The 25931-nt window shown below is 43.8% G+C and overlaps 2 protein-coding genes across 2 annotated transcripts in view; one reads left to right on the forward strand and one right to left on the reverse strand.

The window, feature by feature from the left end:
• Positions 1-11442: 11442 nt before the first annotated feature.
• P2RY4 (pyrimidinergic receptor P2Y, G-protein coupled, 4) lies at positions 11443-13076 on the reverse strand. The gene has a single exon (XM_011992012.1). The coding sequence runs from the start codon at positions 12898-12900 to the stop codon at positions 11800-11802; it is 1101 nt and encodes a 366-aa protein (XP_011847402.1). The 5' UTR covers positions 12901-13076; the 3' UTR covers positions 11443-11799.
• An 8507-nt stretch (positions 13077-21583) lies between these two features.
• ARR3 (arrestin 3, retinal (X-arrestin)) overlaps positions 21584-25931 on the forward strand; it is a 17184-nt gene continuing 12836 nt past the window's right edge. Inside the window, exons 1-5 of the mRNA XM_011992013.1 lie at positions 21584-21651; positions 22639-22676; positions 22944-22974; positions 23125-23185; positions 23383-23427. Of these exons, the coding sequence (XP_011847403.1) occupies positions 22669-22676; positions 22944-22974; positions 23125-23185; positions 23383-23427 (145 nt within the window). The 5' untranslated portion in view covers positions 21584-21651; positions 22639-22668. The remainder of the gene's footprint in view (positions 21652-22638; positions 22677-22943; positions 22975-23124; positions 23186-23382; positions 23428-25931) is intronic.

The raw sequence follows: 25931 nt of genomic DNA on the forward strand, positions 1-25931 counted from the left end.
AAAAAAAAAGTGAAGCAACTATAAACATCTTTATCTGGCCATATATTTGTCTTGGGTAAATACCTAGAAATATAATTCCTGGGTCATAGGATAGGTGTATGTTTACTTATATAAGAAACTAACAGACTCTTTCCAAAAGTGTTTGTACCATTTTACACTCCCATCAACAATGTAGGAAATTTCTGGATGTTTCACACTCTCACCAACATTTGGCATTATCAGTTCTTTTAGTTTTAGCTGTTCTGGAGAGCGTGTAATAGTATCCCCTGGTGGTTTTAATTTTCAGTTCTTTGATGACTAATAACATTGATCATATTTTTCACCATGCTTGGCCACTAATAAATATATCTTCTTTTTTGAAGTATCTGTTTATATCTTTTGCCTATTTTGTGGGGCTGTTTGTGTTCTCATTCTTGAGTGTTAGCAGGAATTCTTTATACATCTTAGATACCAGTACTTTGTCAGACAGATGTTTTGCAAATATTTTCTCCCAGTCACTGGTTTGTCTATTCATGTGGTAATGGTCTCTCTCTCTCTCTCTCTCTCTCTTTTTTTTCTTTGGAGATGGAGCCTTGCTCTGTTGCCCAGGCTGGAAGTGCAGTGGCACGATCTTGGCTCACTGCAACCTCCACCCGCTGGGTTCAAGCAATCCTGCCTCAGCCTCCCAAGTAGCTGGGACTACAGGATCCCACCACCACACCCAGCTAAGTTTTGTATTTTTAGTAGAGATGGGGTTTTGCCATGTTGGCCAGGCTGGTCTCGAACTCCTGACCTCAGGTGATCCACCTGCCTCGGCCTCCCAAAGTGCTGGGATTATGGGCATGAGCCACTGCGCCCAGCCAGTAATGGTCTCTTTTGATGAGCAAAGTTTTGTTTGTGCTTTCATAGACTTTATTGTTTGGAATAGTGTTAGATTTACTGAAAATTGAGATAGTACAGTTTCCCTATTGTTAACATCTCACACTAGTATGGTATAGTTTTTACAATTAACATTGATACATTACTATTAACTACACTTTATTCAGAGATTTTCTTAGTTTTTACCTAATGTCCTTTTACTGTTCCAGGATCCCATACAGGATATCCTATTACATTAAGGTATTATATGTTTGGCTCCCCTTGGCTTCGATGGTTTTTCAGATTTTCTTTGTTTTTAATGACCTTGACTCTTTTGAGGCATGCTGGTCAAGTACATTGTAGGATGTCCTGCTATTGAAATTTGTCTGATGTTTTTTATCATGATGAGACTGAGGTTATGGGTTTTAGGGAAGAAGACCACAGAAGTAAAGTGCCATTTGTCATCACCTTATAACTAAGACACATAGTATCAACAAGACTTATCAGAGTTGTAGTTGACCTTGATCACCTGGCTGAGGTAGTGTTTGTCAAGTTTCCCCACTGTAAAGTTACTCTTTTTCCCCTTTTCCACTCTGTGCTCTTTGGAAAGAAGTCTCAATAGTTCACCTTTAAGGAGTGGGGAATTATGCTGTCTATCCTTGAGGATGAAGCAGCTGTACGAATTATTTGAAATTTTTCTGGTCAGTGCGGTGGCTCAAACCTGTAATCCCAGCCTTTGGGAGGCCAAACCGGGCGGATCACGTGATTTCAAGAGTTTGAGATCAGCCTGGCCACCATGGTGAAACCCCGTGTCTACTAAAAATACAAAAATTAGCCGGGTGTGGTGGCGGGTGTGTGTAATCCCAGTTACTCGGGAGGCTGAGGCAGGAGAATCGGTTGAACCCAGGAGGCGGAGGTTGTCGCGAGCTGACGTTGCACCGTTGCACTCCAGCCTAGGTGACAGAGCAAGACTCCATCTCAAAAAAAAAAAAAAAAAAAAAAAATCTGCATTGCAGATTTGTTTCTAGCAATTTTTACAAGTTTTTGATAAAAGTCTAATTTATCAAATTATTTCATATGTTTATTGTTTTCTGGGTTCTAATAAATCATTGCCTGCCCCACAGAGTTCTTGCTTGTCTGTATTTTATGATCCTTGTGTAGTGATAATGCATTGCGTTTGTAATAATGTAAGGCAAGTTTAAGTTTAAATTTTTTTTTTTTTTTTTTTGAGACAGAGTCTCACTTCGTCACCAGGCTGGAGTGCAGTGGCGCAATCTTGGCTCACTGCAACCTCTGCCTCCTGGGTTCAAGGGATTCTCCTCCCTCAGGCTCCCAAGGGACTACAGGCAGATGCCACCATGCCCAGCTAATTTTTGTATTCTTAGTAGAGACGGGGTTTCACTATGTTGGCCAGGATGGTCTCGATGTCTTGACCTCTGCCTGCCTCGGTCTCCCAAAGTGCTGGGATTACAGGCGTGAGCCACCGCACCCGGCCAAGTTTCAAAAATTTAATAAAACTCCATAACTTTTCAGATGTGGGATTATTGCTCCTACATTTTTGGAATTTTATTCCTAATTCATTTTTAGACAGTTATGCCAGCCCTGCTTAATAAATTAAAAATAAATTTATTTTGGCAATGCCTTAATAAATTAAAAATAAAAACTGAAATTTTGAAAACCAAAGATATTTAAAAATGCATAAAAGTTTTCCAAAACCATCTCTGGTGCACCAAAATTAACCGATATATAAAGAATTGCTTTTGAATCAACTGTTGACAGTTCGGTTTTTCTGCTATCTTCTCACCTGGCAGGCTGGTCCTTTCCTACTTAGAGCTAGATCTTCCTTGATAACACAGGGCCCTGACAGGTCTTCCTGGACACTTCAGATATTCATTCATTCACTCACTTCATTCAGCAATATTTATTGACCACCTATTATGTTCTAGGCACTGGGGAAGACAGAGAAGTAAGTCAGACAACTACGTCCTTAAGAACTCAATCTATTGGATGACTGCTCAAATTCAGTTGACGGTTATTAATGCTGATTTACTACACATTAAGCATTCTCACATGCAGACTGTATAAAACTTTGCATGTGAAATGGAAGTGACAATATCAGACTACAATAGTATGTACACAATGAGTACAAGACAATTTGGAAGAATTTCAATTATTGAATTCAAGATTTATTAGGTTCTTGGTTTTCCGAGAAGTTTGTAACAGATGTGATAGAAGATTGCATACTGTTAATCTTGCTTTTGTTACAGAACTTTCTCAGAAAGGAGTTTGGTTGTATTACAGAACGTTATCAAGGGAAAATCAGTTTTTAAGTCAGAAGAAAAAAAACAAGCAGTATGTAACAGACCCTGCTAGTATCCTACCCAATACCTATTATCCCTGTCTTCTTTACTCAGAGAACACCCTGTTTGGGGCAGCAATGTACAGTTATGTGTATGGGAAGCTGAGTACATTGCCTAGCTCTAACCAGTGAAGTGTAAGCAGAAGACTACTGGGTGGTGTTTCCGGAAAGGCTATTGTTTTCCTGAAAAAGAAAAAGGGTTGCCGGGCGCGGTGCCTCACACCTGTAATCCCAGCACTTTGGGAGGCCCAGGCGGGCGGATCACAAGGTCAGGAGATCGAAACCATCCTGGCTAACATGGTGAAACCCCGTCTCTACTAAAAATACAAAAAATTAGCCCCGTCTCTACTAAAAATACAAAAAATTAGCTGGGCGTGGTGGCGGGCGCCTGCAGTCCCAGCTACTCAGAAGGCTGAGGCAGGAGAATGGCGTGAATCCGGGAGGCGGAGCTTGCAGTGAGCTGCGATCGTGCCACAGCACTCCAGTCTGGGCGACAGAGCAAGACTCCGTCTCAAAAAAAAAAAAAAAAAAAAGGCTTAGTTGACCGGATTATTTAGCCTTGCTATATGCCTTTACTCCTTTCCTCCCATGTATAACACAGACAAGGTGCTTGGAAGTTGAGCAGCCATTTTACAACCACAAAGATGAAAAACATACATTAAAGAGATGGTAAAGCAGGAAGCTGTAAGCATTCTCTTGAACATCTGCACCTACCCTGTACTGCTGACCTGGGGATCTTTGTTAAAACAAACACACACAAGAAACACATAACTTGTTGAGCCCTCCCCATGGGTTCCTGTTACATACAGTCAAATGCATTCCTAATTGATGGACTACCTCAAAAGGGAAAGGTTTCCAGGAAAAGTATTTTACTTATTATTAGGAGAGGGGAAAAACTTTTCCATTGAATCTGAAAAGCCATGTGATTTCCTGGAAAATGTAGAAAAGTATTTTTTACATTTCTACATACGAAAAAAGAAAAGAACTTTTCTTGGTCTGTATCTGCCCATGGTGGAGAGAAGAAATCTAGGAGTGCAGGAGACATAAGCTAACTCCTGCCTTCTGACTAGGTGGTTTCCAGATAGTAGGTTTCTCTTACTAGAACAGTGCTTCCTAAAATGTGTCTTGGCATAGGAGGTCCTTGAGATGTGCCTTGCAGGAAAAAATGGTTCCCTGGTCCATAAGTCTGCTAAGTACTGTATATAGAACTCCCTCCTCTTAGAAATTCACAGTGGATATTATGATGTTAAGGGCTCCAGATAAATCCTGTAGTAAAGAAACCTGCTTAACAATATTAAAGCCAGCCCCTTCAAAACTTAGTAGCACCTGGAAAATGTACTTGAGAAAATTTCATTAGAGAAATAAAGACAAAAATGTTAAAAAAAAAAAAAAAAATCAAACCAGCTTAAATCCTCAAAGAACCAGAACAGCAGCTACCCTCTGGAAAGGGATCTAGCAATATTTAGAGTGGGTAAAAAAAACAATGTTTTATTCACATTGCAGATAGAGGGCTATTGATTTAGTGAAGGGAATGAGATGTACAAAGAGCAGTAAGTTAAACATCAGTGAGAGGTAACAAATTGGGCAGGTGCCATCAGCGTGGTGATTCCTGAGAGGATATCGGTTGATTCTTCTCTTGAGTTTTCCCAGTACATTTGTTTTCTTTCATTTTTTTGAGTTGGAGTCTCGCTCTGTCACCCAGGATGGAGTGCAGTGACATGATCTCGGCTCACCGCAATCTCCGCCTCCCAGGTTCAAGCGATTCTCCCGCCTCAGCCTCCCGAGTAGCTGGGATTACAGGCGTGCACCACCATGCCTGGCTAATTTTTGTATTTTTACTAGAGACAAGGTTTCACCACGTTGGCTGGGCTGGTCTTGAACTCTTGACCTCAGGTGATCCACCTGCCTCAGCCTCCCAAAGTGCTGGGATTACAGGCGCGAGCCATCACACCTGGCCCCAGTACATTTATTTCCTTCTTTCCATCAGTAGATCCAAAAACAGGACTAGAACCCCGAACTGTGGTACAAAATAGACAATAATAACCAGCCCGCTTCAAGAAAGATTTCATCTTCCTCTCTCTCTGGGAGAGTTCTTACATTTTAATAATGTATACTTTGACTGAAGAAGGGATAATTTTTCTTCCCATCTTGTGACCCAAATACATTAAGCTCTGGTAATCAAACCTATACCAAGGTACCCTCATAGACAGACTCACTCTTTGGTTCCACTCAGGTATTTCTGCTCTTCGTTTTGATGACAAGCCACATCTCATCTCATATGGGAAATAGCAGCTCTGTAGGTTATGGCAAGTAACCCATTAACTGGGTTATTCTGAAAACTTTGGAAAGAGGTGTGGTCATCAAGAAACTTTGGAAAGAGGTGTGGTCACCAAGAAATGCATGTAAAAAGTTCTTGATTACAAAAGTTATTTAAAATTGTCCTCTTAGTCAATGCCATCGGCTATTATCTATTGTATGCATAAACCCAGTTTTGCAGAGAATCAAGTATTTTTTTTGAGTGTTTCTGACCATCACATCCTCCTTGAATTCTCTTAGGCACTTGGCACTGTTGATTGCTTTCTTAATCTTTCTCTTTTTTTATTCAAAGTTTTTGTTTTTGTTTTTTAAATAACTATCCTAAATCCCTGTTTTTGAAACTCTCTTCTCCCTCTTGCAATGCCAGAGTCCCAAACTGTTTCCTCCCAATCCATCGCTATGGCCATCCCTTGGTGATCAGTTCTTAGCCCTCTGCTTCTCACACTCGAAGGTTCTTTCTTTGTCATGATCTTAACTATCACATCTAAGCAGCAGATTCAAATATAGAGTTCTAGTTCCATGATCTATGGCCATACCACCATGAACATGCCCGATCATGCCCGATCTCATGATCTCGGAAGCTAAGCAGGGTTGGGCCTGATTAGTACTTGAATGGGAGTTCTTGTTCCATGTCCAGCTATGCTAAAGTTGAAAACCATTGAAAGGAAGTTCCCACCCACAGGAATTGCAAGTGATGTTTCGTCATCCGTTACTCCATTGACTCTTTGCAACAGTCTTCTGAAATGGGTATTCTTATCCCAATTTATCAATGAGGAAACTGAGGTTCAGTGAGATCAAGTAACTTGTCTGAGATCATGCAGCTAGCAAGTATCAGATCAATGATTCAAAGCCAAATCCAGTTATCTCATGAAAATTGTTCCTTCTCTCTACCACACCTTATCGCTTCCTTTACCAAAATGCTGGCTTTCATCACATCAATGAAGGAGAGCAGAGTCCTGAGTGAAGCATTTAACTTAATCAGCTGGGGATTGTTGGATGAAGGAATAGAAAACATAAGCAAAGTGAAAGCTCAGAATGCGTCACCTTCCCCTCCTCCCTACATCCAGGTTAGCCTTACAGACAGGCCAAGTAGTGAGTAGCTCACAGAGTGGAATGTGAAAGATGCTGGTTATGTCTACTTCCCCTCAAAACATCTTTCCAATGCCCTCCTACCCCCCTTGTTCCTAAAGTCCCCTAGGCCTTTAATTCCTTGGGGTTCCTGTGGCCTCTCAAAGTGGAAATATACCTGGAAGAAGAAACAATAAACTGAATTACTAACATATAATCATTCAGAAAATATTTAGTAAGCACCAGAATCTGAAGAGGTACTTAGAGATGCACCAGAATCTGAAGAGGTACTTAAAGCTGAGATTATTATCTTCTTTTTACGGATGATGAAATTGTGGCTCAGAGTGTCTGAGTGACTCATTCCAGATGACACACCTGAGCCCCATTTTCTGAACCAGAGCTCAGACTTGGGTCTTCCGATTTTGTGTTCTATGCTCTTTCCTTTCTATTACAGTAACTCAAGGGGTTTATAGGTGGGAACTCAAGACAAAAGTACATGAATAGTTAAATAACAATTCAAGATAACAGTAGAAGTAATGTTAGAAGACAATAAAAGTGTCCAATGACTGACAGAGACAATAATTGCTCTAGGAGTGACCTGTAAGGTCACTGTGGGTAAGAGTCAACAGAGAAGGCCTCGAACAGGAAGCAGGACTAAAGCCTGGCCTTGGAAACTGAATAGAAAAAGGGCAGCCCAAGAAGAAAGGGAGGGCATTCCAGTGTGGGGGACAGGAAAAATAAAGACAGAGGTGAGAAAATCCAAGTCTTGTTTGGAGAGAGAACGAAAAGACAAATTTAGCTAGATCTAGAAGAGAGACTTTTACTGGGGGATAATGGAAAATAAGATTCAAAAGACCCTCTTGAATTTCTGACAAAAGGATTTTGACTTGTGGACAATAGTGAACTATGAAAGAATTTTGAGTAAGACAGTGAAACTCTGAAAGCAGTGTGTGGGTAGACTAATCTGGCAATATGCATTTTAGAGGATGCCTTTCGATGGGAAGAGATTGGAGATAAGGAAGACTAGTTAGGAGCCTAAGACAGTCAGGGATAAGGTGACAAAAGCCAGTATTAGAATGGTAGTGCTGAGACTAAAAGGAAGGCCAATTGTAATTGGCAAGATGAAGAAAGAAATGTCAGAACCTGTGAAATAGGGAGAGACAAGAGTTGAACTTGCCTGAGAGTTTTCAAGCCTAGCTGACTTGAAAGACGAGGCCATGAACAGAAATTAGCAAGACAGGTAGACAAACTGGTTCAGGGAGTTTTGCTTTTGACATCTTGGGGTGGAATTAACAAAGGAAGGTCCAAGTGAAACTGTCTAGTAGGCAATTGAAGATGTAGAGGCGGAGGTTGGGAGAAGGGAAGGCCTAGAATTGAGTTGGCTTGAAGTAATGGTATATAAGGAGCCCTGGGAGTCAGGAGACCTGGGACTTTGCCTCTTCTCTGCCACTAACTTACTGAGTCATGGGCAAGCCACCTCTCTGGGCCTATTTCCTTCAATGTAAAGTGAGGAGGTGCGCAGACCCTATATGATCTCTGAGGTACTCTCAAGGACTATGAGTCACCTGCATGTATGTTCTCTCCAAGGCAAAATCAACAGTCCAATGAACAAAGGGCATTAAATAATCCCCAAATGCTATGACTCTGTGACCGATCTCAGGAATGCTATTTACTTAAGGAGCAAAAGAGAAGTCAGCAAAGGAGATAGAAAGCAATCAGAGAGATAAAAGCATGAGGAGAGAAATTCTAAAGCGAGAGGATAAAATAAGGAACTAAAATTAAAAGTATCACAATAAATAAGATAAATATTTACATCAAATAATGACAAAGGGATAGCATGTATATTAAGTAAAGAATACATGGGCCGGGCGTGGTGGCTCAAGCTTGTAATCCCAGCACTTTGGGAGGCCGAGACGGGCGGATCACGAGGTCAGGAGATCGAGACCATCCTCGCTAACACGGTGAAACCCCGTCTCTACTAAAAAATACAAAAAAACTAGCCGGGCGAGGTGGCGGGCGCCTGTAGTCCCAGTTACTCGGGAGGCTGAGGCAGGAGAATGGCGTAAATCCAGGAGGCAGAGCTTGCAGTGAGCTGAGATTCAGCCACTGCACTCCAGCCCAGGCAACAGAGCGAGACTCCATCTCAAAACAAACAAACAAAAAAAAGAATACATTTAGATATATAAGAATACCACTAGGGTGCCAACTGAAGAAAGATGCAAAGAGTAAACATATGGGAAAGAGTTCAATCCCATGAGTAATCAAAGAAATGAAAAAATATGAAAATAATATTTAACCATCTAAAGAGATTTCTTCTAAAGTCCAATGCTAGCACTGCAAGGGAACTGGAACAACTCATATGTCATTGTGGTGTGGAAAATTTTTGCAGTCCTTTTGGCAATCATGATCCATAAAAATGTTCATGCTCTTTGGTCTGGTAATCCCGCTTCTGGGAACTTATCCTAGAGACAGAATTACAAAGGAGAAAAAATCTATACACATTAAGATGTTCAAAGCACAGAAAAATTGAAATATATCTAAATATTCAATAATAGGGGAATAGTCAAATAAAATGTAATCTACTGACAGGTATAATTTTATGAGGCAATTGAAATAATAGACATGAAAGACTATAGCAACCAGGGAGAATATTTACAATAAAAGGTTTCTAGGCCAGGCGTGTAATCACGCCTGTAATCCCAGCACTTTGGGAGGCTGAGGAGGGCAGATCACTTGAGGTCAGTAGGTAGTTCGAGACCAGCCTGGCCAACATGGTGCAACCCTGTCTCTACTAAACATACAAAAATTAGCCGGGCGTGGTGGTGCATGCCTGTAATCCCAGCTACTCGGGAGGCTGAGGCAGGAGAATCACTTGAACCCGGGAAGTGAAGGTTGCAGTGAGCCGAGAATTGTGCCACTGCAGTCCACCCTGGGCGACAGAGCAAGACTCTGTCTCAAAAACAAAAAAGAAAAGAAAAGACAAACGACAGCAGGGTTAAGGTGTCAGTGGTAATGCTTTGTTTTTTTGTTTGTTTGTTTGTTTTTAAGGTGGGATAAAATGGGTGATGGAAGAGACTTGAAATAATGAAGAGAGGTAAACAAAGGAATAAGAAAGGGGTCCACCTCTTATTCTGGGAACTTCAGGGAAGAAAGGGAGAAAGACAGGGCAAATATAGAGTAGTTATCATGAATGATAACTGGAAGTTGAAGCGTTAGAGCTTCTCAGTTTTGCAGGAGGCAAGGTAACTCTCTTAAGAGATCACAAGAAGGAGATGAATTTGGGGCTTTGTGGAGGTGGAAAAGACAGGAAACAGCTGCTGTGGAATGTTCTCTACGAACACACCAGGCTAAGAGGAATGAGAGCTTAGACGTAGCTCCAGGATGTGAAGTTTTAGTGAGTCAAGCCAGCCTTGTCCTCTGGTTTCATCTGCAATTTCCTCCAGTCCTAGAAGAAAGGAGATTGGCCCAAGGTGAAAGTCAAGGTGTTTAAAGCTAAAGTGCAAGGGAAGACAGCCCTAAAGTAATAGATGAGAAAATTGGCCTGAGTCAGTTGGGATGGAAAGAGCAGCTTTACTGGGTGGGGACAGCAGGTTAGGGGAGGTGATGGGCAAAGAGGCCATGGTCATAGGAATAAAAGGAAGAGAGTGCAGATGAGGAACAGTGTATGTAACAGTGGCTGTGAGACTGGGAGAACCAGTAAGAAGAGGAGAAAAAAGTTGGTTCATTTACTCCTAATGGCAGGAGTCCTGCGTAGCAAGAAGGTCCTGGATGTCTAGGGAGAAAGTGGGAGCCTTTCAAAAAACAAAAAGGGAAATTTAGGAAAACTGAAGTCATTTTTTTCTGCAGTCCAGCCCCAGCCCTACTCTACGGAGAGAGACCCCTTAGAAGCCAGTAAGAAGTTGGTATCATTAGATAAGTAAGAGATCAGAGACAGGTCAGCAAGGGTGGGAAAAAACGAAAGGCAAGGCTGGGATCTGACTCAGGAGACCAACAGGCTGGAAGGTGATTTCAAAGGGAGAAGGCCTGTAAGTGTGAGCCCACCTTTCTCAAGAATGCCTGCCAAGAAATTCTTACTTCCCAAGGCTTAGGGGTTAGCTTCTCAATTTCCAATGCACCCTGCTCCCCTCCACAACTTGATCCTATAAGCCTGTAAGTGCTAAGATGGCACTGGAAGAGAGAAGCAATGAATGGATGGGAAACTTTAAAAGGAACCTTCCCAGTCCTAGTGCTCCACCCTGGCCTCAAAGTCCTGAAGCCTGATCTGAAAGAGCTGGTGACAGATTTATCATTTATTTGGTGCAGGAGCTAGAGAAAGGGGAGAAATCAGTGAAACGCTAGTTCTGGGCGTCAATTCCTGTCGCCACCATCCTCTGCACAAATCTGCTCTACTCCTCAATGCCGGAACTTACAGCCATAGACATGAGAGCTCCACCCCCTCAGTCTGAGCCATCCACTTGTCCTTTCGTTAAGTACAGGAGAGCTGTCATATACATGTTCTGAGCAAACATCATAAAGAAGGTCCAGTCCCATTCCTGTCCTAAAGGCTGTTATCAGCTAAGGTCCCCACCCCATCACAGGACTTTAATTCATGCTGCGGACTAGTTCAACAGTGTCAGGCCCCCAGCTATATGCGGGGACCCTGGCATGCAGGCTCCCTGGGATCACACCCTATTGCAGTGCCTCGGTAAGCAAGACTATGCTGTCTTTGAGGGAGAACCAGGAAGTTGGTGTGGGTGCTGCATATGGCACATCCTTGGCATCTGTGATATGGAAGTTGCCTCCACTTCCTGATTCTGGTTATCACCATCAGATACGTCAGGCCAATCCTGAGATGACTCTGCCTGATCCACCCCTTCAGCTGAATGCTCTGGTCTGGCTGGAGAAACACATGCTATAGGAGGCTGTGGGGGAAATGGGACAGGGAAAGAGGACTGGGGAAGATTTTCAGGAAGACTTGTAGGATCAATGGCCCCAGGAAGGGACAGAAACAATGAGAAAGGAGTAGAAGACTGGCATTGGCTAAAAAAGAGTTAGCAACTGAAGGGGTTATGAGAGATGAGATCACCCATAATGTCCCTGTCTCCCTGCAACCCTCAGGGCGAGGGCTTCTATCCAGAGCCTGGAAAACAGGAGGAAGCGCCTTACCAGGTATCACTATTGGGTTCCCTCACCTCTGCCCTGCACTCACCCCCTTTTCTCTCACTTCCCGGCTTCCCGTGTTACAATCTATCTGCCCTAGGAGTAGAGAAGCTACTGTTGTCCTGGGGGGTGGCTGCCCACCTGCAGCTGCTATCCTCAGGCAGAGACACTAGTGCCAGGGAAGAGGCAGCCGTGCGGGGCTGGGGCTTGCCACCACCACAGAGCTGATGGAGCTGACGTCGATATTTGTCCCCAGTGAGCAAGTAGAGCACAGGATCCAGGCAGCTGTTGGCACTGGCCAGAGGCCGAGTCACTTTATAGACCACGTTGACGATGTTCAGCACTCGGCAGTCAGCTTCCAACAGCCTTGCCAGGTAGTAAATGGTGCGGGTGATGTGGAAAGGCACGAAGCAGACAGCGAAGACGGTCAGCACCACAGCTATGGTGCGAAGAGATCGGAGACGAGAAGAAGACTGTGCAGCGCCTGGCAAGGGCCGATACAGGCGACGGGCCATGAGCCCATAGCAAACAAGAGTGACCAGGCAGGGCACGCCAAAGAGCAGCCCCATGACCGCCGAGCTGAAGTGCACATAGTGGTCAAACTCTTCAGGCCGAGTGGTGTCATGGCACAGGACGGTGTTCCCTCTGGTGCTGGTTGTGACGAAGAACAGGTTGGGCACGAGGCAGCCGGCTACGACCAACCAAACTGCCAGGCAGATAAGGCCTGCGAGGCGAGGGCGGCCCCAGCGTAGTGCCCGAAGTGGGTGGCAGATGCCCAGGTAGCGGTGCACGCTAATGCAAGTGAGGAAAAGGACGCTGCAGTAGAGGTTCCAATAGAAAAGAAAGCGGACGAACTTGCAGATCTCAGTGCCAAAGGGCCAGTGGTTGCGGGCTGCATAATAGTAGATGAGGGTGGGCAGCGACAGCACATACAAGGTGTCTGACAATGCCAGGTGGAACATGTAGGTGGCAGTTGCATCCCAGGGTCGGAGGCGGAAGATGAAGAGCCATAGGGTTGGGGCGTTGAGGCCCAAGCCCAGCACAAAGACAACTGCATAGCTCACAGGAAGCAGGATGAACTTGAAATCCTCATCAAACCAACAGTCCAGCTCCACCTCACTGCTGCCAGGACCTAGGCTGAGGCCTATGGATCTCAACAGCGAGGACTCTGTACTGGCCATGGCCCCCCTGGAGATGGAAAGGGGAGAAGTGAGGGTGGCAGGATTTCCCTGCCCACCCCTATCCCTGAGCTGGGGCAAAAAACGCAGAGAGCAGGGAGAGCAGTGGTTGAAGCACTAGAGAGAGCTGACAGGAGTGCATCTGGGTGCACTCAGGCTAGCCAGGCCCCTACCCAAGCTCCCTTGGTCCAGCTTGGGGAGTGGTGGGCAGCAGGCAGTGCTGGGGCTCAGGCAGGCAGCCCGTGGGTTTGGGTTGTTCTCACTCTGCAGCTCACTCTGTCCCTAAGACCCTGGCTAGCTTAAGAAGGTGGAGGCCTCCCAGCACTATCCAAAGTGGGAAGATACCCAGACACAAAGTGTCTCCTGACTCCTCATCACAGCTGTGTCCCTGGAAGAGGAGTGTCTCTCCCCACAGTGCCTTCGCCTCTCCTAGTGCCCTGGTCACAGTGTCTCCAGATGACATTTACCTATGACACCTTCCCCACTGCCCGCCTACAGCCCAGGAGCCCCATTGCCACCCTTGCCCAAGGACCTTGGCACGTCTCCTACCTGGTCCCCTTGAAGCTGAGCTCGGCTGACTCTGTCACCTTTCCCCTTGGCAGCCAGAGGGCATATCCAAGGAGGTGGAGTTGGAGGTGGGGCCTGTCCTCCTCCCATCTGGGAGATCCAAAGAGTTAGAAAGGCCCTTTACAATGACCTAGTCCAACCCTACTCATTGTACAGATTGGGAAACTGGGGCCCAGCGAGATTACTATTTAACAGCTTTGAAATGACTGCAGGAGGAAGCACACGAGGAAACATCCAAGTTTACCGATGAAGAGCCAGGCCCCTGGAGATAGATTACAGGGGGATCATACAAGTCTGTGTAAGTGAGCAGAAACATGGGAAATGAATTTTCACATGGGCAAATGCAGGACAACACATTGAAAGATTTTAGAAAATCTAAACTACTGACATTTAATACAAATCTCAATCTCATATGCATATCATTACAACGAATGCTTATATAGCACTTAGTATGTGACAGGAATTTTTCTAAGTGCTTTATACTTATTAATGACTCCATAGGTTCTCTATGAACTAGGTACTATTATTGTCTCTGCTCTGCTGATGAAAAAATGAAGGCACAGAAAGTTTAGGTGTCTTGCTAGTTAGTGGTAGAGTCAAGATTTGAACCAAGGCAGGCCTGCCTTTGGATCAGGCTCTAGCATCCATGACTTAATTGCTGTGCTTAAGTTGCCTCTCTAAGCCACTAGCTATGATCCAGGAAAGAATCAACAAATATTTATGGGAGACAAAGGCAGGCAGATCTCTTGAACTCAGGAGTTCAAGACAAGCCTGGACAAAGTGGCAAAACCCTGTCTCCACAAAAAATACAAAAAATTAGTCGGGCGTGGTGGCATGCACCTGAAGTCCCAGCTACATGGGGGGCTAAGGCAGGAGGAGAGCTTGAACCTGGGACGTTGAGGCTGCAGTGAGCTGTGATCGCGCCACTGCACTCCAATCTGGGTGTCAAAGTGAGACCCTGTCTCAAATACAAATAATTTTTTTTAAAAACCACAAATATTTACTGAGAGCCTACTTTTGCCTGGTCCAGTTCCAGTTACTGGTAATTCCTTAGGAGTAGACAAAATAGACAAAAACTCCCACCCTAATGGTACTTACATACTACTGGGGGATAACAAAATTAAGAAGTAAAATATGTAGATTGTGATCATCATTATGGAGAAAAATTAAAGAGGGAAGGAAAAGGGTAATAGAGAGAGTTGTTGTTTTAAGTATTAGGAGTGAAACCAGGCACAGTGGCTCACACGTCTAATCCCAGCACTTTGGGAGTCCGAGATAGGAGGATCACTTGAACCCAGCAGTTCGAGGTTGCAGTGAGCTATGATCACACCTCTGCACTCCAGCCTCAATGACAAAGCAAGACCCTGTCTATAAATAAATAAATATTAAGGGTGACTTTTGAATAAAGGCCAGGTGTTGTGAGAAGGGGAAAAGTAAAAAATGAAGTCAGAGAGTTTGGCAGGGACCAGATCATGAAGGTCCTTGGAGGCCGCTGTAAAGGACTCTTTGGTGAATGGGAAGGCACTTAGGGTTTAGAGAAGAGAGGTGTCATCTGACTTACATTTTAGAAGGCTCACTGGCCAGCTCTATGTTGAGAATAGACTGCAGGGCTGGAGGTACAGGGGGAAGACCAGTCAAGAGGCTATTGCTGATAGAGATGATGGTAGCTTGGATCACAGTGACGGAGATGATGAGAAGTGGTCAAATTCTGGATATATTTTTTTTAAGTAGGGACAGCGAGATTTACTGACATGGGGTATAAGAGAAAGAAGAGTCAAAAATTGCTCCAAGATGCCTGACCTGAGCAGCTGGAAGAATAAAGTTACTGTTGACAGAGATAGGAGTGGGTTTAGGGGAAAGATTGGGAGTTCACTTTTCAGCCTGTAAATTTTGAGATGCCTGTTATACATGTAAGAGGAGATGGCCAGGAGACAGTTCATGCCTCCTGGAGGATACTAGCCAATACATCTCCCATACAGACTCTACCCCTTTCTATACAGTACCCCTCATCTCTCTTGATCACTCCCAGAGACTTGGTCTGAATAGAGTGGAGAAGATGCAGAGAACAAGCCTAGAGGTTTGAGAGCCGGGTGTAGGGACTGTCAGCAGCTCAGGATCTGGGGCTCCTGAAGCCAACGAAGCCTCCGTAAGTATGTCTTAGGCACTAGAGGCAAACCCGGTCTGGAGGACTCTGAGGATGAGGTAAGCAGTGCCTTTGGGGAGGGGTGAGCAGGCTGGAGCAGAATCCACTCTGCATGGAGCTGAGAAGCAATGGGGACTCTGAATTTACTTGATCCTCAGGTCCTGAGAATGTCACCCAGCTGGATACCGGGAGTGAGAGGAGGAGGCGGACTTGCAAAGGAGGCTCTAGAATTTAGAATCTAGATCTCTCAGAAAGCTCAGAAACCTGGATGGGGAAACTGAAGATCCTTGCCCTGTGGCAGAGTAAGGGGTGGAATAAAAGGTAGCAGTGGAGGGCACAGTCATAACCTGAGTCCTGGGCAGCTGACTACTGTGACACCGCATAAGAGGCCCGGGTTTCTGAAGCCAGACGGACCTGTGTTTAAATCCTTGCTCTTCCACTTATTAGTTATGTGAGCCTGGGCGCCTCTTTGTAACTTCCATTCTTCACCAGTGAAATGGGAATGATAACACCAATCTTTTTAGGGTTTCCTGAATATTGAATTGGTTACCAGGTGTGGAAGCACTTTGTGAACCATAAAATGCTGCACGTTTATAAGGTGTTTTTTATTACTGCTTTGCTCCCAGGGATGAACCTGGCCTCTGCAGAGGTGGACAAGCGTGTTTTGAAGTTTGGTGTACACCCAAGGAGAAGCACTACACTACAGAAGCCCCAGCCTGAGCCAGCTTCCTGCTTCAGGCTGGTTCACCTCTGCTACATTTCCCCTGACCTAGCTCTGCTACGTTTCTGCAGGTCCCGACACAGCTACAGCGGCTGCTGCTGCCACCACTGCCGCCCAGTGGCTATTTCAGGAAAAGACCTCTCCCAACCCTCCCCAACCAGCACCCCTGATTGGCTTTTACTATCCTCACCCGGGACCAAGAGGAATGGAATGCAGCGGATCAGCCTCACTCTCTTCTGTGAAACTCTTCTTTACTTTGGTTTCTGTGACTTTGCTTTACTCCGGTTCTCCTCTTCCTCTGGATGTTCCTTCTGGCCCCTTCCCTGGCTCTTTTTTGCCCTACTTCCCCCACATGTGAGCCTTACCCCAAAGATTCCTCTCCTCTCCTCTCCTCTCCTCTATCTCCCTCTCCACCATCTCTCTCCCCCCTACCCCCACCCTCTCTTCCCCTTCTCTCTTGGAACATCTACTCTCATGATTTCAACTATGACTCAGAGGTTATCAAAAATTGGTAATGGCCAAGAGACTCCAGCATACAGATCTCTCTCTAATCAAAATGCATCTCTCCTTCTCTCACACTTTTATCACATTTCATTTCTACAGAGATGGCACATACCACAGGCAGCCTAGAATTATACTCATTTGTGGTTTTGGCCATCTCCTCCTGATCCTCCCACCCCCATACCAGAACCAGAGCTCCTTGAGAACATGTACCTCATTGTACCTCTGTCTTTCCCATAGCCTTCCAGGTGAAGTTATTATAACATATGTTCTAGATATTTTATTTCCAATTATATTCTCTGCTGTCCCCATAAAAATGCCTTCCAACTCAGAGTTAAGAAAACAAGTACCTTGCACATAGTAAGTGTTCAATAAATAGTTGTTGAATGAATGAATAACTTAATTATAATTTGTTGAATTGAATGGTTCCCACATCTATAATCTAAGCCCTATATATGTTGTTTGCTACAGGACACACACACTTGGGTTTCTCATTGACGTCTGGAATTTAGTATGCAGGAAAAGTTTACTATTTTTCTCATGACAGAGATAAATAAGATGTACAAATACCATTATTGCTGACACCCTTCCATTGCCCTACTCCTCCAGTTTGTTCCAGTCCTCTCCCTCCTGGCCCTTCACATCTAATATTCATAATTGTCTTGACGACAGTTTCTTTGCAAGATTTTCTGTTTCCTTGGAGCTTTAAGAAGGAAACGGAGAAGAGGCATGATTTCTAATATCTTTCTCTGAGTTAGGAGGAAAGGAAGGAAGGAAGGAAGGAAGGAAGGAAGGAAGGGAGAGAAGGAGGGAAGGAGGGAGGGAGGGAGGAGGGAAAGGAGGGATAAAGGTAGGAAGGAAGGGAGAGGGAAGAAAATGAGGGAGGGAAGGTAAGTGATATAGTGGAAAAAATGCAGGCTTGGAGTCAGACAGACCTAGGGTTGAACTCTGGCTCCATTGCCTGCCAGCTGTGACTATGGATAAGTCTTTCTGAACCTCCATTTCCTCATATGTAGAATGAGGATGCTAGCACCTAGCTTGTTGTGAGAAGACAATGAAGCAATGCATGTAAGGAACCCAGCAGAGTGCCCTCATTGTCGTTATTGAGAATTAAAGTATAGGTGTATTTGGAAGGTGTGAGGTCCACTCCAATTGGCTGAATTTTCTTTATGAAGTGAACAAATGGAATTACTTGCTGAGAGTAAGTGGAACAAGACAGTCACTCAACCTTGACGGAAAGGAGTAGTGATCTGAAGCCCTGGATGTCTAAACTTACTAATAAAATCATGGGGAAATGACTGGCTCCACATAGTTGTACCCAAGTTAGCTTTGTTCATATGTATTATCTGTAGTGTGCCCTTTTTGTCTTTCTACACACCCAACTTTATCTCCAGCAAGGCTGTTAACAACCTTAGAGTGGAGACCAGGACTAGTTTGTTCAGCGCCTAGGACAGCACAGGAAATCTGTTTCTGCGATTTAATCCATCTATCTCCGTTCCATCCTCCCCCACTGAGCTAATGCCTCATCCACATCCCACTTGAATCTTTTGCTATGTTTTCAGTTGCAATAACAGAAAATCCCAACTTAGATGACTGTTTTTAAAAAAGGAAATATATTATCTTGCATATAAGTTCAGTAGTGGGTGGCTTTGGAGCTGATTAATTCAGCAGTTCAACAATGTCATTAAAAAATCCTGATTCTTTCCATCTCTCTGATTTGAAACCTTGGCATGTTATTTAGCAACTTTCATGGTCACAGGGTGGCTATTGCCGGTCAGGCATTGTTTCCAGACATGGCAATATTCAATGGTAAAAGAGGAAGGCCTCTTCCTGTATGCTTATTTTTATCATTCAAGAAACCTTTCCCAGAATCTCTCCAGCATACCTCCTCTCACATCACAGTGGCCTGAATTTCACCATGCCTATAACTAAGCTGATCACTGGCAAGGGGGATAAAACGACCATGAGTGGCATAGAGGAGCACAGACCCATGCGGAGGAGGGTGAAATACCTTAAAAATGGGGATTCTTTCCACAAGGAGGAAGAGGGAGATGACTATTGAGTTGGTAAGCAATTCTGTCTGCTACAACCTTTTACTGAATAACCCACTCCTTCCTCATGCAGAGATCTGATCATCATTTTCTAACTGGAAGGTCTGGTTGGAGATATCACCCAGGTGTACAGAATGAGGGTGGGTAAGGACCTAAAAATATTTCCCCCACCAATGTATTATAGGGGCCAGAAACTCCATTAGATATGCATTCCTTTGCTTTCTTACTGTTGCATCCTCGTAAAATGCAAGTATTCCAGGTCAAAGTGAAACTTGTGACTGTTCTCTTCGGGAAGCTACTAACTGGAAAGAGGCACAAAGAAATTTTCTGGGGGAATGGAAATGTTCTATATCTTAACCTGGGTGGTGGTTATATGTGCGTTTACACAGGTGTATTAGTTTCCTATGGCTGCTGTAACAAATTACCACAGACTTGGTGACTTGAAACAATACACGGTTCTTCTCTTACAGTTCTGGAGGTCAGAAGTCTAAAATCAGTTTCAGTGGGCCAAAATCAAGGTTTCAGCAGGGCCATGCCTGAGCAGGAACAGCCATCTTGTGGCCGTGAGAGACTTTAGGGGAGAATCGATTTCTTTGTCTTTTCCAGCTTCTAGAGTTGTATTGCTTGCATTCCTTGGCTCATGGCCCCTTCCTCCATCTTCAAAGCCAGCAGCCTAGCATCTTGCTTCAGGCCTCATATTGCCTCCTATTTCAGAGTCAAAACTCTCTCTGCCCCTCTCTCATAAAGAGACTAGTGATTACATTAGGGCCTACCTGGATAATCTAGAATAATCTCCCCATTTCGAGATCCTTAATTTATTCACATCTGCAAAGTCTCTTTTTCATATAAGGTAACATTCATCGGTTCCTGGGATTAAGACCTGACATCTTTGGGGGGCATAATTCAGCTTGCCACAGTAGGTAAAAATTCATTGAGCTGCAGTTAAGATTTGTGAATTTTACCTCAGTCAAGAAATGCACAAACTTCTGGAAAAGAGTAATGATTCACATTCCATCATAATAATGAATTAAAGACCTAGCAGATCTACTCTCTTCCTACTGAGAGGTCCATGGATCTGAGTAGAAAGAGAAGAAAAGTGGGATTGAGTACCTAAAAGGGAGGTAGGAGCCTCAAGTGTGGGTCTAAAGACAAAAATAGGCTGACCACTAGTCATTCTAGAGATTCTGGGAAAGGTTTTCTGAATGATAAAAATAAGCATACAAGAAGAGAGGCCTTCCTCTCCTGCCATTGAATATTGCCATGTCTGGCATGAAAAGTAGATTCATTCTGACTTTTCACCTTCCTCGCAGACACCAACCTTGGCATGTATACAAGTCTTTCCTGTATGTCCAGCATCAGTTCCTATCCCACTGTGGTACCTGCAGAATCTGGGCTTCTCACACTATCTGAAAGTCCCTGAGAAGGAGAGAGTTATAGTAACTAAACAACCAGGCCCTGAGATGCATATTGGCTAGGAATGGCAGGGGCTGACACCGTGAACTGTGCAAAGAGAATATGGGACAGCTGTCCAGGGCCCTCAGTGAGGGGCAGGAGTTAGGGAAGGCCCTGTCCAGCCCTCTGAGTCATAGCCACAGCCATCCTCTGAGGAATGGACACCGCATTGTGGAGGTTGGGGTTAAGGGCTATGTCTACAGATAAGTACTAATGTCTAGACTGCTGTAAGGGGAGGTGAAGGAGGTCAGAGTCCGGAAACCCCAGAGCTTGTAGGTTCTGTCTCTACATTTTCTATGCCCGTGAAGCCTGAGCCTAGGCCCTGTGGGAAGGACAGTCAAGAAAGGAAGATTACTTTGTTGTTGCTGTTGTGGGGGTCCTGGCAGCTGCAGAGACAGAAATATCTCTAATTCCATGAGCGGTCATACGAGGCAAGAGAAGCTGCTTACAGCATGGACTTAGTTTCAGGGATTGGACAGAGTCAAGAGCTGGGGTGAGGAGGTTTACCCTAGGTAGGGGTGATAAGATGTCAGCCGCCTATTCCCTCGACATGCATGTCCTGCCAGAAGAACCTGTCCCCGGGCTGGGAATCTTATATTACCTTCCTCTCCAACGAGAAGAGAAGTTCAAGGCTCACAGACATGTGCACACACAGCTCAATGCACTCAGCTCCCCCTCCACCACTCCTGCCCCCACTACCTACAGGAGATTGACTCCTGCTGTGCACATAAGCTGGGATAATCGGGGTTTCTAAACATCAGCTTCAAGAGTCCAATGTCCCAAGTGGTGGGCGGCTTGGGGACGAGGTACTCTTTCCCATACCCTTGGCTTTTGTGTGGCCTGGAGCTGCTGATATAAAGATTGGAGTGTGACACAAGGTATTCCTTTCAAAAACACAAAGGCCTATACTTTGAGCCCTCCCATTTCAATCCCCCACCATGCTTCACCTTTAAGACCTCCAACTCCACTTTGATCCCAGTTCTCAGGTTCAAGGCCTCACAAGGCCAAAATCCTGAAGTTACCCTTCTCAAACTCCCCTGCCTTCAACATCATCAGAATCAACCTCCTACCCCCACTCTGTCCCAGCAGCAATAGCCTGCTAATCTTTTAGCCACTAATCTTTTAGGCACTAATCTGCTTTCCAAACTCTTGGCACCTGAACTATTTATAGCAGTGTTTCATGCCCCCCCAAGAACCCTATTCTTTTCTGATGACCCCCACCAATCAAAACACTCAGAGGACTGTGGGTATAAGAGGCTGGGGAGGCAGGCATAGCAACCAGAGCTGGAGACTGATGTGAACTTCATCTCTCTCCCCAGGTAATATTCCAGAGCCCTCGACTTCTAGCCCATACTAAACCCTATATCCCTTGCTCTTAGCATCCCCCTTAATATATCAGGCAGCAGTTGAGGGACACCCTTCCTGACATAGCCTATAGACATTCAGGCCTAGAGACCCTCCAAAGACCTCTGGAAGCTCCCCTAAGCTCACCCCCTGGCCAGGCTCAGTAAGCATCAAAGAGAAGCCCTAGAGAGACATCTCCCTCTCTCTAAGGATTCCCACCCAAAGGCCTAGCCCCTGGGGACCTGGACAGGGATAAGAATGGGAAAATCTAGGGAAGGCAATGAGAGGGATGAGTTGGTTCAAGGAGGACTTTCAACCTCCAAAGAGACTTCTGTCACCAAAAACTGAGAGTATGAAGGCACCAACCCCTTCTCTCTCACACTCTTCTCCATTCTTTGTTGACAGTCAAGGCCATCATGAGGTGAACTCAGGCTCAGGATCCATTGCAGTAGCAGAAGGAGACAGAATCCATTCATTTGTTCATTCATTCATTCATTCATTCATTCATTCATTCATGTATCCCACAAACATGTCTTGGCACCTAGTGTGTGCCAGGGGATGTCTAGCCTCATACAGACCAAGAAACACATTTTTCTCAAACTTTTCTGGATGGAAACCTCTGTCCAGCCTCTTTCCAGAGAAGTTCCTTCTCTCTGAGGGCTCTCAAGAGTCCCCCAGCCATTCTAGGAAGTTTGGCCCTTTCTGGAGAATAGATAGTATGGTTAGTCAATGATTTGTACAAAATAGGAAAGTTTTTTTTCCCCTCTTGCCCAAGATGGGCAAGAATACGGCTGAAGAAGTACCCTTGGCAGAAGGGAGAATAGGAGGTACTTGATGTGGGTGAGGTGTCTATCTAAGGAAGAAAGGTTACATCACACTAGGTGTATATGGATGGTATGCTGGAGTGGGGTGAGAAGAATGGAAATGAAATGATTGAGCCTTTCTTCTTTCCCTTTTCCCAGAAAAGGCTCAACATCAACTATATAGCCAACATGTCCAAGTAAGAACTCCTTCTAATCTTTTGAATCTGTGAATTGCTCCCTACCCCAATCCAAGTATTTCCCTTTGGGGTAGGGGGATTTCCAATCTCTCCCTAACTTGTGTCCTTGGATTCTATCCCAATTATCTCTACCTTTGCCCCATCCTATGCTCCTGGAGCCTCTTCTCCTAATCCTAAGAATATTTCTTTTCTCCCCACTTCCCTTATTTCCTCTTCCCTGCACTTCCAATCCCCCTCTCCATCCTCTTTCTGGTTTTCTCCCCATAGGGTGTTTAAGAAGACCAGCTCCAATGGGAAGGTGAGAGAACCTGGCCCAGCTGGGCAAATGAGAGGGCAAAAGGGATAGGTGGGTACATCCTTCAAGGTCTCAGGGATCTGGGTTGGGGGCTTCAGGGGAATCCGTTCCAAAATGATTGTGAGAATAACATGCAAAGTTGTTCCACAACAGCTCTCCATCTACCTGGGGAAACGGGACTTCGTGGACCATGTGGACATGGTGGAACCCATTGGTCAGTGAGTCCAAAAAGGGGAAGCCTGGGGAAAGAGGAATGGAAACTAGGGAGTAAAAGAAAGTCCAGGAGAGACTGTGCAGAAAAGGAGGCAAATTAAAGGGAAGAATGGGAAGAACCATTTCAGGGATCATCTTCTATTTCATAGTCTTGAGAGCTTTTCCTGACCAAAGTGCTGTCTGTCCTTCTCTCCACAGATGGTGTAGTCCTGGTTGATCCTGAGTACTTAAAAGGTCGAAAGTGTAAGTGGAAATCCTTGTCGGTCTTTGTGTGTTTCAGACAGGTAACTCGATGAGTGGATTGCACCAGAGTATAAGAAAACCAGAAAGTGGCAGGAACTGCGAATGCCTTCTCTGGTGGAGGCTGACAACTGGGAATTCCAGCCCAGTGTGGCCAAATTTTATAATTGTTAACGAGGAACCGTAAATGAAGCTCAAAATAAGACTTTTAGAGGCCCAAAGTGTGAAAAGATTATGGTGCCCCCTTACCCAAATCATATTCAAAGTAAATATCTAAAGCATAAATTAAATTTTATTTTTCAAAATTGCACAAAACTTACACTCGTGCTGAAATTAAAATAGCTTCTTTCAGAATTTCGGATTTTCTCTATTATTACTGGTGGTGGCCCTGCTTGGCTATTGATCTGAATCTTAGACTGCCTATAGAATGATCCAATAAGTCAGAAATCCATATTTTAATGCAGATTTCCTGATTTTCAAATGTTGGCAACTCACTAAAAGACTTTAGAAGCCTGGATAGATTATAAACTTTTTTTTTTCTGTTGGTTAGATGTGACCTTCAGGCTGCCATTTTGCAACCTCTGGTATACGTGTTTCCATCTCCTTTTTTGTGTAGTGAAACTGACCTTTTATTCAAGGAAAAATTTCCAAACAAAAACCAAAACAACAACCACAGGAAGTAACCGTAAGAAACATTACTCTGGCAGCACTACTACAGATCAAGATTATGCTGATTTTTGTTGTTGTTGTTGCTGCTTTTTTTCCTTTTAATTCTCGCTGTGGATTAACCCCACTGTGATCCAACTAGACTGAAAATTGGGGTTGATTTGAAAAAGGTGCTGAATGGGTTGATGAGTACTAGTTCGGATGTAACTGTTAGATATTGGAGAATAAAGTAGCCTAAATCTCTCAGATTAAGCAGTGTGAATAAGCAATCAAGTCGGTTTTAAATATCAGAGGAACTTTGGGATAGACTCATAAATTAACCAACTTATTTAAGGTTCCCAAGTATTCTATATTTCTAAAACCTAAATCATTTTTTCACATTTCTACAAAATCTTCACAAGCTCTGGAAAGAAATCTTTAGTTAAAAATATATGTTGTTCCAGGAAGAGAATGAATTTTTCCTTTTATTCTAATCTTTTTTTAATGTCCCCTTAGTAGAGTTTTATATTACTTTTCATTTAAGTTGTGCGTATTTCTTGTTTATTCTTAGTTTTTCAACATGGTTTATTACCTCTATGAAGATTGTCTTGTTTGCGTCATATTTTCCAATTTTTTTTTAATCAAGGTACATTTGTGGATGTAAAATATGCTTAATCTGTACTGTGGAGTGATAAAGGCCAGTGATAGGGCAGTATATGTGATAGTGTGAACAAATTGTTGTTTAACAAAAATATATCTACAATCTCTCTCTGTATAATTTCTTACAACTGCATGTGACTCTACAGTGATCTCAAAATACAAAGTTTAACTTCAAAAAGGCAATGAGAGAAAAGTAAAAAATACCTAAGGTGGCCTTGCGTTCAATTCTAGCAACAGACAAAGTTGAGAAGCACACATAACAGATATTAACAGTAGTTATCTGTGGAACATGATATATTATGGTGGAGCTTTGATTTGTCTTTTTGTTTGTATTTTCTGATGCTCAGACAATTAACATATATTTTGCAGAATAAACACAACTATACATTAATAACTTTAGAATACACACTGACTTTCAAAGAAAATAAAAACAAGCTATTTCCTAGCATGCAATAAAAGGACAATGCTAAACTGCTAGAGAGCCAATTAGAGCTTCAGTTGGGGGTAGGAGTTGCATGATGCAGTTGATGTCTTAGTCTGCTGCCCTCCCAACACAGGAACAGAAAGCAATTCCAAGTAACAAGTCATCTGATTAACATCCTTACCTCAGGTGCTACTAGATCCCCTTCTGCCTCACCCATCCTGACCTTTTCTTCTGTCTCATTCCTCATCTTTTTCATTTCTTCTCTCACCCTGCCTCCTACCAGCCACCTCTTTTCCTCTCCTTTTTCCTTTCTGTCTTTTTCCTTTCCTTTATGCTTTATTTTCCTTTCTTTCTTTCCTTTCTCACACTATAATTGGCCATAATTGAGAACAAAAGTGAATCTATTTGTTGTATCTTTTGAAAATTATTAGGTTTGTCTCCATTGTAGAAAAATTAGAAAACATTTGATGATGAAGGAGAGACTGTGTAACCTTACCATCTTTAATCACTAATCTTTTGATCTTATTCATATTTTCTGTGCAAACATCAAAATTTTAACTAAAATGCTATACTACAAATAATATTTTATAATCTTTTAAACCTGTGTCAATATATACAGATCTATAACTTTTTAAGTTGCCTAGTACTATATTGTATGGGGATACCACGATGCCCTGCAATGCACATCTTTTTCTCACTTGTTCAATTATTTCTTTAGGCTAAATGCCTAGAAGAGGAATTAACGGCCAAAAGGCATTCACACATTTTTTTTTTTTTT

This window comes from Mandrillus leucophaeus, unplaced genomic scaffold (assembly GCF_000951045.1).
Source record: "Mandrillus leucophaeus isolate KB7577 unplaced genomic scaffold, Mleu.le_1.0 Scaffold401, whole genome shotgun sequence".
Taxonomy (NCBI): Eukaryota; Metazoa; Chordata; class Mammalia; order Primates; family Cercopithecidae; genus Mandrillus; species Mandrillus leucophaeus.

What these genes read in the sequence shown, in the direction of transcription:
- P2RY4 (XM_011992012.1), bottom strand. Translation starts at nt 12,900, where the DNA reads ATGGCCAGTACAGAGTCCTCGCTGTTGAGATCCATAGGCCTCAGCCTA.